Below are 14,065 nucleotides of genomic sequence, written 5' to 3'. Positions count from 1 at the left end.
ACAACACAACTAAACTTTATGAAGAGCTACAAAGAGCTTAACAGGCTACTAACTAGTATTTTTCCTAAGTCCATAAATAACCACAAAGCTGTATTAAGGAAAAATATGTATGCTCACAATAAAATACAAAAACTTTAGTCCTCCAAATGAGAGGGTTCAGAAATCTCAAATGCTACACCTGTGAGTAAAACTGCATAAAATAAAATAAATGCACATAAGTTCTGCTATCTTTACATTACTATAATTGTGCAGCACAAACTAAGATGAAATGAACTACCATCAGCATTGTTAAAAAATTACCTGTGAAGCGACATGCCTGGAGAAGAAGTTTCAGGCAAATAATCCACCAGCGGTGACCAGCAACCTCCAGTAGGTGGGAAAGGTAAAGGCTCTCCTTGATTGTGCTCCATTACTTTCAATCGCCAGTTTGAATACAGAGGCATGGAATCACCTAACACAGTAGATAATTAAACCAGGAAAATAAAAATAAACATACTCTAAAAATATAAAATAAAATTTTCTACTATTTATTCCAAATAAATATTTTTAAATTCTTGAAGAGCTGATGCTTGGGGGGGGGAGGGGAGAGAGGGGGATGTAGGTTAAAAAAAAAAAAAAAAAGTAGTTACTTATTTTAGTATAAGAATGATTTTACAGAAGCCATAATGTAACTTGCATATGCAGAGTCAGATTCTGTAACCTAACCTGTTACTGACCCAAGAGTGGCAAAGAGCCATAAAAATTTTAGCAGATCTGAATCACCATGTCCAGCCTCTACAACAAGCTCTGTTGAGGATATCATGTAACATTTCTCTGAAAAAAGGCAATAAAGACTGACCAAATTCACTCTACCCTTTATGGTCTTGCACAGAAGCAATCATTAAAGGATGCACATGTAGACCTAATAGACCCTGCTGCTCCAAAGGCTCAATATACACAGGACACACTGGGTTCCACAATGACACACACAACTCAAAGAATAGAAATTTATATTCTGTTGCAACAGCACAAGACAGAAAGGTAAAGGAAAAACAGCACCATACCACACTCAAACAGCTTTTCTGATAGCAAGATCAACTGTCAGTTTAAAGAATTGAGTGAAACCTAAGAAAATAGTCTTCAAGGGTCACTATAATGATCTGGAAGAGATTATGACAATCCTAGGTAGGCTGATACTAGAAAGTATTTTCGTTGCTAACAGTTTGTTAACTAAAAGTCCCAGTCAAATGAGTCCCAGTCAAACGAGCACTCTGAAATAGTATATATAGAACCCACTAACGCAATGTGCAATTTACTACGTGATTACTGTTCAATTTTTGCCTGGTTACTTGACCTCTTTAGCTTTTCTGTAATGTTGTCACAATCATTTCATGCCTTATACACTTTCAGATAATGGCCATTGATTCTTCTGATAAAAAAATTGGACATAGTTTGTGAATCCCTGTTAATTGAAAGCTACTAAAAGTAGCGTACCACTTTCCTTCCCCCTGCACCTCAGAAAAGCCAAACTACCACAGATCTATGAAAATTATTTAAAAACAGCCTGAAAATTAATTAGAGATACAATACAAAGCCTTTTTCCCCTGCTATATTTTCCTTTGCTGAGGCTTCTCCAGGTTCTGTATCTTGTTTTTTCAACAGACCAAGAATCGCTACCTTTTAAAAGAGTAATGATTTATAACTGCAAATATTTTCTGTATCTTTTTTTAAAAAACCTCTTTTCATCATCTTTTTCCTCATCCATTTCATTTTCCTCATGGTACTCCCTCTTCTGTTTCTTCAGACTAACCTATCTTTCTTTGTCGTTGGAAGTGGCAAACACAAAAAACGGAATGAAATTGCTTCACTTGGGAAGGCGTTCACAACTCATTCTAGAAAATAAGTGTAGGAAAGACAGCATATTATCTTCCTTGCACATTCTATTGTAATCAAACATCTGCTAGGTTTCAGAAGCAGTATTAATCTTTAGGAAAGTTTAAAAAAAAAAAAAAGGTTTTTTTAAATTAGATGCATGAAAAAGCCTCATTTGTCACTGATAACGTCTGTTTCCTCATACCAATAAGCATTTATTGCAAAATGTTACTTTCTACCCGTAGAAATACTTTTAAACAAAAACATTACTTTTTTCCTCTTCATATGATCCTCCAGAGCTGCTGCTGTAGCGAGATTCTAGTCTGTGGTGCTGGCGGTTCAAATTACTGTTCAACCCACTGTAAATGTCTAGGTGTACATAACTGCAGAAACAAATAGAGCAGTGCTAATAACTGATACGTTCTGTAACAGAACCAGTCAATCAGTCTCTCTCAGTAAAACTGTACATCAACAGAGCCATGTATTTTGCAAGAATATTTTAGCTTACAAGGACAATTACATAATATAATGCCTAAGCATCTCAGCTCTGTAAGGCACACCTCCTATAGTAACGGTACATATGTGGATTCAAGGAAGTAATCCACTACAAATTGTATTTCAATTAGAACATTTTCATTAACCCTTAAGTACATTAAAACATTTGTTACTGTTGTACACAAGTTTTTCCTCACACTTCAGCAAAATAATATAGCCTAAAATTGACGTGGCACTGTCCAAGATCCTCCTACTCTCACTAACCTGACAAACCAGAAAGAAGTTGGAGAAATTAGCGCTACATGCACAATTTCCAGATTGTTTCTGGATGATTTATAAAATACCTGCTTCTTGCAAGCCCAAGATACACAGGCTATATTCTATCAAAATCCATGTACCCTAGGGAGGCTTCAAACAACGCTGCAGCAGATGCCAAAGCTTACCCAGACTCTACGAGCCTCTTCAGCTCCAGCCCCCAAAGTAACCAAACACTTTATTGCCTGCACCTTGCTAGGCTGAATTCTGAATGATACCGCAGGTTTATTTTCACCAGAAAGTAATTTATTTTAACTGAAATATTGGGCATGTCTGTATTGATATATTTACTAACCTAATTATACTGACATGATTATCCTGGGGAAGAAAAAAATGTCTAAATAGGAAATTATATTGGTATAATTACAGAAGTATAATTACTTTCGTACTTCCTATAGAAATATAATTATTAAGGCTCACAAATAAATCATCATAAAGTAAATTATTTGTGAAATTACTGCATATCAGCTATCTTACAGTAACGGCCTGCATGAACCTTTGTGTTGTGTGCACATTTTCCCATGCTATTTATAGAGTACTTACTCCTCCTTTCAGTGAAGGGTTAGCTATCTCATATCTAACACAAAATGAGAGCATGCACACAGTCAGCTACTGCTGAGTTGTTGCTGTGCTCTGAGTTCACACCCTACCTCCATGTCAACTGTTTGCTCCCCCACCTCACACCAGTACTACTAGCTGGTAAACTTCTCAAAAAAGGGATGCCCTTGAAGAACCTCAACAACTAGGGAGGGAGGCAGGCATCTGTTTTATAGCTCCTTGCCACGCATAGGAGGCATCCAAATACCCTAACCAGGAGCATAAATTAGCTATCAAGACACGGGTAGCGCTGATTTCTAGTGAAGTAGGAAAGGGATCTGTAGATTGGCTACACTACTTAACTGACAGCTTTTGCCCTCAACGTATCCATCTGCAGCATCATCTCTCTTAAGTAAACACATACAATCTAGTGTAACAGTAGCCGATTTAGCTATCGATAAGAGTATAGCTGTAGCAATACAAAACCTGACCTGGACTGGTACCCTAATTTATTCAGCTGCTTATATAGGTTTTGAAGTCCAAATTAAGACTGAGGCTGCTACTGCTAATCCCAAACATTCCATTTTTATTGCTTAAAACTATATTGTACTAGTTAATAAAACTTACAGCCCTGCTTGTCCTGCAGTGTAGACATCCCAGGAGCCATCATGATGATGAACTACTTACAGCAGCTACCAGTAATTCTTGTAATTTAATTAATCACTGCTCTTTCAAGAGATACTTACTTCTCTTCAATACTGTCTTTTATGTGTTTACTTTCAGGATTACCATCCATGGGAGCTACCATCGTATTGCTACTAGAAGTGGTACCTGTGAATAAGAGACAAAGAAAAAGATTGCTAACTGAATTAAAAAAAAAAAAGAAATCTTAAGTGATGTATAACGACCTTAATTTACTTGCCACATCAAGAACCCTAAACGGTTATACACTGTTACAACTGTCGCAAATACAAACTAAGAGTTAGATAATCATTTTCACGTGGAGAAAAAAAAAATTATTGTTTTGCCTGAAAGAGTCTGAGCTGCTACAGCAATTTCACTAATTGGAAAAAATCTGAAAAAGAAAAAAAATTCTAGGAATCTCCTGTTTGACTCTAAAATAAATTGAGTAGAAAGGCTTGTTTTTAAACAGGGTTAGATAGTTACTTCTTTCTTTCCTGTATGTTATACTTGTCTGCAATGAAGCTTGTATAGATTTCTTTTTAAGAGAAACTTGTAAGTATCATACATTACAGATGATCATACTGAGAAATAATTTAGCATCCCTTGCACAGATTTTGTTACTCTTAATATAACCTTAAGCATAGAAGTGTCTCGATTTTTTTTTCAATATTGTTTAAACACTTTCATGAACAAGTGCCGATTCACCTCCAAACAATTATTCGATGACAGGTCCAGGCTGTCTCATAACAATGACAGCTTTGCAGCACAAAAGGTAAGTCCTCACTTTGATACCCTCCCAATCCACTTCTCTGTGGCTCAGTTTGCAAGGTGTTTCACCAAAAATAGACAGCTTTCCCCCACATTTCGCAGCATGTTCTCAGATTGGAGAGTGAGGCAGGACACACTTTTTAGATTTTCAGGGATTTTTTTTTTTAAAGATTTATCTCTTGTTAATTGCTAGCTATTTCTAAACAAATTCTCCCAAACAATTTCACTTAAATCCTCTTGAATAAATTTCCATGGATGCTGCTTGAGTCAGTAACGTAACTTAAAATATAACAATTTACATGGACTTAAACTGACATAAACTGTCCCAGTTGTTTAACTGAATTGCTATATAAGTGATTTGGAGAAGGTAACCAGGGAAAGATCTGAATGCAGACAAAATCTAAAATATACATTGATACAAGCCTGTTCTTTGTGAGCCTATAAAGTACTCTCATTAATGAGAACTTTAGGTGCACTACAAACTGCAAATCTGGTAAAACAGACTTTCTACCACACATACATATATATGTATGCGTATACATATATTTTTTTAACTGCACTCCTTATTACTTATAGCTTAATTCCAAAATAGTAATTTGATTGATAATAACATGTTTATCATTGAAAATGAAACTCTCACCTGAAGTGACAGAAGGGATTTTGTAACTGGATGTAATGCGGTAATATGGTGGATTATCCATATGAGTGACTCCTGAACTGACTGGATCAGTAAGCTGAAGTTCACTCACCAGCTCTTCCAGCAGTTGCATTGTTTTGTCTCTACCCAAGTACACAATAACTTTCTTTACCTGCCATGAAGAAAAAAAAAATATATATATATACATACACACACACACTCTCACACACACAGACACGTGTGTGTGTGTGTGTGTGTATAAATTCTCATTGTAGTGATTTGATAAGAAAAGGAAAATAACAGATTTTTAGACTGCAACTATCTATCTTGATTGGTAGCGATGATACGCATGACTTACTCGGGCACAAAAAGCAAATAAAATTGCTTTCATAACTGTCAACAGCAGCGAGCATTGCAAATAAATCTTCTTATTTCGATGGCAGAAATTTAAAAAATATAAGTTTTTTCTTACAAAGTTTTTAACAACATTTGAGATTAATGTGGGTGGGGGAAGAGAGAGAAAAGCCAAAGTATATGTATTGCAATATCATGTATCTTTGATACTTCACAGACACACACTACTTTATTTTGTTTCCAGCAGGTATCACTTTTTCTTCCCCTCATGCTACTTTGCAGTGCTGTCACATGCTCATAAAACCAATTTAAAATAAAGTTTTGTATTGTAAAGTTAAATAAAATAAACAACAATTTGTTGTTGTTGTTTTAATATTTGGTCACATGAGATAATTTACAAAATTCAATTACATCATCTCCTACATGGCTTTCTTTAACTCACAGCAATGACATGCTTTATTTTACTCTGTGATCGGTCTATTTTTTCATACCATCCTAAATTATAACACAGGAAACGTTAAAAGTTTCATTTTTCTGCCAAAGGAAGAAAAAAAATGCTAAAACAGATGTACTTTGTAGACATTTTAATGAGTCTTTTCCACTTTTTATGATTTACTCACTGAGTAAGGTCTATGGTCCATCTATGATACTCTGGATTTTGACAATTCATGACTGGTAGATGGCTAGTGGATTCTTTCAGACTTACCACCCTGAGTAGATTGGAATAGTCAATAAGTTGTTTTAAGTACAGGAAGGCTCAGCTATCTTTAAAACACTATCTCCTCTCTGGTTTCCTTTCTCAAGCACCTTCAATGGATGATGTGTTTAACTGAAACTGATCCCGTTTCTGTATGCAAAACTTTGCACTTAACAATTAAATCATTTTTCCCCTCGAGGCTTTGATTCAGGAAGAAATTACTGCACAGACCAGAGCCAAATACTGTTACTTCAAGGCTAACTTCATTCAAGTAATAACCACAGGTAAATCAAATCTGGGCATCCCTCTGGACAGTAAGACAGCAAACCTTCAACCAAGTAAAGATGCAGGACTGTCAAGCAGAAACAAGGAACAAGTAAAAGGGATATGAAACAGAGGACCAAAACTCAGAAGATAACAAGCTTTAAAATACGCCTTGTGTAAAAATGAGAAATAAAAAATAACTATGAAAAATAAGTACCACTCTTTCACTAATTGTTAGCCTCTCTCCACTCAAATTGATGGATGTGGGTACCCTCCACAGTCTAAAAACAAACAAACAAAACCCAAGCAAATGAAAAAATTGCCCTGTGTTAGCCACTGGTGTCTCAATTTCTCTCCTTCTACAATTTCTCATGGTGCTATCTTCATGAAGTCCATGAACATTCAGGAGGTTGCTCTCCCCCCACAATCTTTGTTATCTTTCAGTTCTTACAAATACTACTTACATTCACCTGATCTATGGAAGGTTTCCATAATTTCACAGGTTTTACAGGTTGACATTCAATAATTAATACTATGTATTTAATATATTGAGAAGTATTCCCTGCATGCTGAACTTTTAACTGAAACAGCAAACATTTTCTTTCCAAAGATACCTAGTATTCATTTAGTCGTGTAAGTCTACTTCTAGGATTGATTCACTAATGTAGTGGTATATTTTGGTCACGAAGAGAAAAGGCTAATGAGATGTGACAAGGAAAAAAAGGTAGCATATTAAAAATCACCACACGTTTCTAGAGAGAGAATTTCCTAAGGGATAAAGGAAACATAAGCACAAAGAGAAAATTTAAAGCATGTTAATATATGGAGCATGAATGTCCAAAGTAATTCAAACAGGAAAAATGTGATTTGTTCATAGTATTCAGTCATCAAAAACTATGGGATGACATTATTATGCTGTAGGAGATTCTGCTATCAGAAATCTTATCTGATATTTTTTCTTTATTCAGTGATCTTCACTGCTAGACACACAACTTATTTTTCAAATATGGATATCACTGAAAAGAATCATCTCAGATACTTACATAAGGCAAAAGACTGGGTTCACTGTTCACTCCACAGATACTGATCAAGAAGTGCAAAATTATTTTCAGATTTTTTGGCCAGCTGTCTGCCAAAGTAGTCCAGACGTTTTCTATCTCTGACCAAGCCACTTCATCGCCATACTAGAAAACAAAAGTAATATCTCTCCTGAAAGGTCCAATAGAAAACGCTATATTTGAAAATGGTTTGTATTGACTGAGTGGAAAAGGGTCTAGAAAAAGGAGACATAAATCCCATAGGAAGCTGTTATGTTTTTAACATTCTGGAATGAAGCTTTCACATACGATCGTTTTCATAAACACATTCTGGAAATAAGTAATCATTATCAGAATTACATATTGTAATCAGGAAGTGCATATATATATATACACACGTATATATTTATGCATGCGCGTACGTGTGTGTGTATATATAAATATATAATCAGCTATCTAAATTTAGTAGAGATAGTATCTCCCAGTTGCTGGTAATCTTGAATAAAATTCCACGGACCACAGGCTGCCAAGAGGCTTTAATTTGTAGCTTAAAAGGTGATCTCTCATCAGTGCAATTCAAAGCTAAAAAGAAGAGGCAGGAGCACTGCAAGTGACCAATACTTTTTGTCTGTTGGAAGTTGCTATGAAAAGGACAAATTGTCAATCACCCTCCAGCAATAAGATTTCTTCTAAAACTCCACTTTAACTTTTTGAGATTGTAGTTACCAAGGAAAGTGGGTATTATCTATCCAGCTACACATCTATATTACAAATCAGAAGTTTGGAGTCTTCATGAGATTTATTCAAGTTAACATTTATATAGCATATTATATATTTCTCTTAATATTACCCACAAAACTATCTGGTATGGTTTGGCTATACATAAGCAAGACAACAAAATTGAGTAATCACTATTCAAAGTTCGCTATTTGGTAACACAATTATCTCTGAACAGTATTTCCTTCCATCCTAAACAGAACAATCTACTGGAACAACAGGGAATACTAAACAATTAGTTTTACCTTTGCAGTCATATACATGAGATTGTTCAAAACCATAGCAGTAGCTTGTGGTGATCCCCAGCCTTCCCCTCGTAGCCAGCGTCTACTGTTCACCATTATTTCTCTATCTTTCAAGGCATCCTCTTCATCTTCATCTTGCCGACGAATGGTTGGCAAAGGTTTCAAGTCTACCAACTCAATATTGTTCATCCATGGTAGCAAATAATGCAGCATCACCTGTCTCCCAGCCGGGTGAGCTGTTTGGATTCTCTGGCTTACTTCTGTCATTCAAAAATTAGGAACATACATACAAATGCAAATCAATAAATATTAGAATTGCTTTAGTAATAATAACGACAGCAACAATCATGAAGCCAGTATATTATACTAGTACACATTAATGCTGTTACTGACAGAATTTTTTGTGTGACTGACTAGTGCCATTTCATAATGACAGTCTGTGGTTTTCAGTAGAGATAACTGAAGACTCTTTGCTGACAAACAATATACTGAAGAAACAAAATCAGCATACACACATATAAACCAATACAGATATATACAAACACATACAGCCCTGCGTGCACAAACACACAAAGGTGGACACTTAAGATTCTCATTATTCTGTTAACTGTGAATTGCTGAAAGTTCTGATCAAGTAAACTTGATATAATGTCCCTACATTTCAGATTTGTTACAATTAAACAATTATTACAAAACATAAGCTTGTATTCTTCTATTAGGAGCTTTCCATTGAAAATGGAAAATAAAATCCAAGCAACATTTGCTGGTATTATTTGTGTGGAGAGAAGGTGCAAGAAGTACTTTCAGTGGAAGAAAGGGACCATGAGGAAGTTATTGTGCACTGTGTGCTACAACCAGGCAGTGATTAGCGTGGCAAACCAGGCTGATGAGCATGGTTGCAGCACTGCCTATATGCTCCTTCACTAGCAAACGTCCTATATAATCAGTAAGGGAAAACTAACACAAATCACCGAATGTGGAAAATACTTTGTAAAATGCTTTTGTGAAAAGGAAGTTTTAAGATCTAGACCGAAATTTTTCGCTACTTGAGATACCACTTAAAGGCGAACTGAAAACAGAGTTTGAGCTTTAAATCTGTAAGTGTGCACCAATTTCGGTACAAAAACTGTGGGGAAAAAAGCACTTTAAAAATTCTCTTCCTTACATTAGTCCAAGTAGTTCTTCTAATTGATATGAGAGGCTATTATTCCGTGACTGTTTAAAATGCTACAGAATATCCCTTTCTAAGCAGTCTAGAGTAAAATAAGAAAACACTAGGAATAACAATGGAAGAAAGAATTTTGAAAAGCAATTGTAAATCATTTCTCTAATACATAATCTTTCATGGCTATTGGTAAGTTTATAAAAATAACTTTGATTCACTTTGGTTTCTTCTTGAATATGTTATATTTCAAATATGAGCAAACAAAAACTGTCACACAATAAATTCAGTTTTCTCCACTCATTTTGAAGAGGTACTACTGTGGTCTTGATTTTAGAGAATTGCATACAAATAAATTATTGAAAAATAAGAACTACAGATTTTTAAAATGTATTTGATGTGATGAACTTTTTTACCATACCTGAGAAGATAGCAAGAGTTAGTTCTGGGTAAGTCCTTGCTAATTCTTCTGATAGTTGATAATATGATACAGAATACAGATGTGGTAAAGGAGAAGGCTGACCCAAAACCCCATCTGTCCTCTGAACTTCCAGTTTGTGAGCATAACGGAACATCTTTGGTTCCAAGATCTACAACAATAATGTTGAGAATTTGAAATAAAGTACAGAGCTTTAATGGAAATCTTTATACAAAATTACCTCAGAGCTTTAATCGAATCTTTATGCAGAACTGTCTTTTAAATACTATTATGCATCTACTATCATTATCCACGCATCTACTATCATTTAATGCTTAGCTAGATAAATATCCACACATCTATCACATTCACATATGGCGTGTAATTCCACAGAAGCCTAGCTAAGACCTGATCCATTTGATGAGCAAGCCTCTAGTGAACATTTTCAGAAATCTTTTTCATCACTTGAGAAGAAAGGTGGGACTGAAATGGAGGGTGATGCGACTGCAGACATAGCAATAGAGGTACGTCTTCAATGGAAACTTTACTCTTGAATTTAGCTGACAACGACCTTGGGGGGGGGGGGGGGGGGAGGGCAGGGAGGAGGGAAAGGACGATTCAAAGCACTTGTGGCCGGAGCCCTGGGCAGTGCAGATTGTTTGTTTGTTTTTAAGCACTAATGCTGTCTATAAGGCACAGTTTCCCCCAAAGGACCTGGGAAAGGAATACACAGAAGTAAGCGGCTAACAGTATTTTCACTATCATCTCTCACATAGGTGAACGGGGAAATGTTTCATCATGATGCAAAAATCTGCTACACCAGCAGAGAACACAAAAGGACAGAAACAATATGCTTCTCTCGGAGGTGCTCTTGGAAAGACAGAGCTACGTGGCATTCTGTTATAGTGCCAAATTAGAAAACTCTTCATTTCGGTATTGCATCCTGAAAAAGCAGACACCCTGAAAATACAAGTCTTGAATGCTCAGTTCATGAAAACAGGCATACTTCCACTGAATTCAAGTTATGCTAGGCAAGGATCTGGTCTACCTGTTTATTAAAAATAAAGGAAAAAAATACATTGCATTCCATTACTGAAAGGATACCCAATAATACAAGAAATAGCTTTCCTAAATGCACAGGGAAAATTCTTCTTTAAGATATAAAATGTTTTAAAAATCAAAGTTAGCTTACGAACCTGTAATAGTTGCATAGCAACTTCATAGATAGCCCTAGTAGAATCAGCTGCTTTAAACAGTATCAGATTTAGGAGGGTCACTGTATCACACTGGTAATCCCTAGGGAAAAATTGCAAGTGTGAAATAAAAGTATATTTGTCTTCTTAAAATACGAATCTATTCAGTGAAGGTTAATTCAGAGGGGATAGGATATGGGATAACATAATTTTCTGAAAAGTTTCTGTAGTAACGCATACACAAATAGGGTTGACTTTGAAAACGAACACTTAAAAGGAAAGTTTTGAAAAACTCTGCAGTACCTGTTTTGAAACACGCTGGCTATGGCTTTAAAGCAGCCAGCTGCTACCCGCTTGGAACCTGTGTAACACCGGTCTACAGCCCAGTACATGAGGTTACTCTGGTCAGGGTTCAGTTCCAAGAGCAGCATAACTGCCTCACAGCCTAACTGATGAACCTGTATTCCAGAAATGAAACAATACAAAAAAAGTAAAGGATGACTTACAAAAATGACATTAAAAAAAAGAAAATATTGGTATTTTAAAGCAAAAAAACAGGCAACATACAACATTTGTTTTAACTAAAAATAATGAGACCACAGTTAAAAAAAAAAAAAAGCAGATAATTCTATTCAATTGTTTAATATTCAAGTTGTACGCAGTCATAGATTATCAAAGCAAATAGCTACACAGCACTACTAATTTATTCTCATTTCCAAACCTACCCTGCTATTATTTACTATTTTAACTTGTCTTACTGCAACCTGAACCCTGACCGGAAACCACGAGATACAGAAAAGCCTTTAAATGTATACATGAATTACAATGGCATACAAGGGAGAGACCTACAGAGAAAATTGCATGCTCTCTTGAATCTATGTAGCCCTCTGGAGCAGCAATCGAGTATTTCTGTGCAGCCATAGTATTAGTACACTAGAGCCCTTATCTTGCCGATGTAAAGCTTACCTAACTATTTACATAGTAAAGCTCGGCCTTCATAACTCCACAGAACCCCCAAAGGGCCCTACAGCCACACAAAGTTCATGTTCAAAATCCCAACTCCTTTAAATTTCTAAAAGGCCCACTAATTACTGCAGCTTAACCTACCTGATTAGCCTATAAATAGTACACAGTTTGTCTAACTCCTTGTCCTTCCGTCTTAAATTTTGTTCCATCTACTACTCTTAGCCTGTGATTACGGACTGCCTCGTTCACATGGTTAACGCAGGCATCAAGGACAGTACAAAGACACGCCTTTGAGCTAAAACAGCTTTGAGCTTAATCAAGTCTAAGGCATTTGGGCCAATTCAACCTCTCATTACAGCATATATGGAAGACACTAACAGCTGCAAACCAATGTCGATATTGCCTGTATTACCTTTTTATCCTGGGAATCCAAAATATTATCCAGCCATTTGTATAAATAGCCATCAGATGAGAGCCCCACATTATCTGCAACAGGGCCACAACACAGTACAGCAGACATGGCCTTCAGAAAGTAATTGAAAAACACTATGTTTTAGTAACTCGGGTATGACAAATGTATTTTATCAAATCCACTAAAATAATCAAAAACTAATTTCTATTCAGATAAGGCAGGAAGAACAAGGCTAAAAACTCTGCTTAATATCTTATTCAAGAAATGAAATAACCAAATCCTATTGTTCGAAACTCCCAAACACAAGGAACACTCTATAGGGAAAAGTAACAGTAAGAGCTGGCGTGGCAATTTGTTTGTCAATGCACTTTTACATGAAAGGCAATCTTCTTAGGCAAATGAGGAGTAAAGTCACGGGAAGTGAATATTTAGTTGTAATTTTAAGAAATTCCTGTAAGAATTGCAATAGGTCACATTACAAAAAAGGCTAAACTGTTAAAAATAGGCATGGAGGTAGAAGAGAAAAAGAACTAAGTCATGAATGACAGCAAGGATGTGAAAACCACCCGCCAAAAGTCCATATGTTAAATATTCATTAGAAAAGTCAATATAGGAATCTATTTCAAAAATCCACAAAGTGCTAAAATACCTTCAATGCACAGTATTGATGTCTGTTTATTTGCATGTTCCTATCACTGTATCTGTCCAGGGGAGTAAACATGATACTAAAAGGACCTGCCCAATGACTGAACAACATAAATAGACTGTGGCGTAGACTCTGCTGCGGAAAGACACTTCTTCTCTGGTGTACTGTAAGAAGAGCACACAGTTAGACCCACCTTTCTTGTAGTTTTTGTAAATGAAGTACATAAAACAGAAACAGACACAAAAATGAATATAAAAGTTAATGTAAAGATAAGATATTTCAACACCGTAACAGCTGGATATGGGCTTACAGTTGTCCAACTTAATGCCACTTGCTATACAAGAACAAGCTATAGCAGTACAGCATTTATTAGTCTACCAAATTTAAATGCACTGCCAATCAACAAGACATTTGTGAAACACGAAAATTACCTGTATGATTCCAAATAGTACCAAAAGCCCTCTTAAAAAACTCACATTGCTAAAACTGTATTCAAAATTGATGGCATAAGTTATTTTTATGAAAGGATACTGAAACTTCAGAGAAAAACAGTGCTTGAAGAAAAATGGGTGTTGAATTTCTTCCATTTACTGCATATTAAAGCAAG

At 35.8% G+C, this 14,065-nt stretch overlaps 1 protein-coding gene across 10 annotated transcripts in view; it reads right to left on the bottom strand.

The window, feature by feature from the left end:
- The window catches only part of FRYL (FRY like transcription coactivator), a 184,268-nt gene that overhangs the window by 46,470 nt on the left and 123,733 nt on the right, over positions 1-14,065 (bottom strand). For all 10 annotated transcript variants that reach the window (XM_068940956.1, XM_068940957.1, XM_009681998.2 and 7 more), the window contains 11 exons: positions 13,462-13,622; positions 12,813-12,923; positions 11,738-11,892; positions 11,438-11,537; positions 10,245-10,413; positions 8,662-8,921; positions 7,646-7,786; positions 5,291-5,459; positions 3,945-4,029; positions 2,122-2,234; positions 301-451 (listed from right to left, as the gene is read on the bottom strand). In XM_068940956.1, the coding sequence (XP_068797057.1) occupies positions 301-451; positions 2,122-2,234; positions 3,945-4,029; positions 5,291-5,459; positions 7,646-7,786; positions 8,662-8,921; positions 10,245-10,413; positions 11,438-11,537; positions 11,738-11,892; positions 12,813-12,923; positions 13,462-13,622 (1,615 nt within the window). The remainder of the gene's footprint in view (positions 1-300; positions 452-2,121; positions 2,235-3,944; positions 4,030-5,290; positions 5,460-7,645; positions 7,787-8,661; positions 8,922-10,244; positions 10,414-11,437; positions 11,538-11,737; positions 11,893-12,812; positions 12,924-13,461; positions 13,623-14,065) is intronic.

Source organism: Struthio camelus, chromosome 4 (assembly GCF_040807025.1).
Source record: "Struthio camelus isolate bStrCam1 chromosome 4, bStrCam1.hap1, whole genome shotgun sequence".
NCBI lineage: Eukaryota > Metazoa > Chordata > Aves > Struthioniformes > Struthionidae > Struthio > Struthio camelus.
Note: the sequence above shows the minus strand (reverse complement) of the source record. Positions and strands in the feature narration are given on the sequence as shown.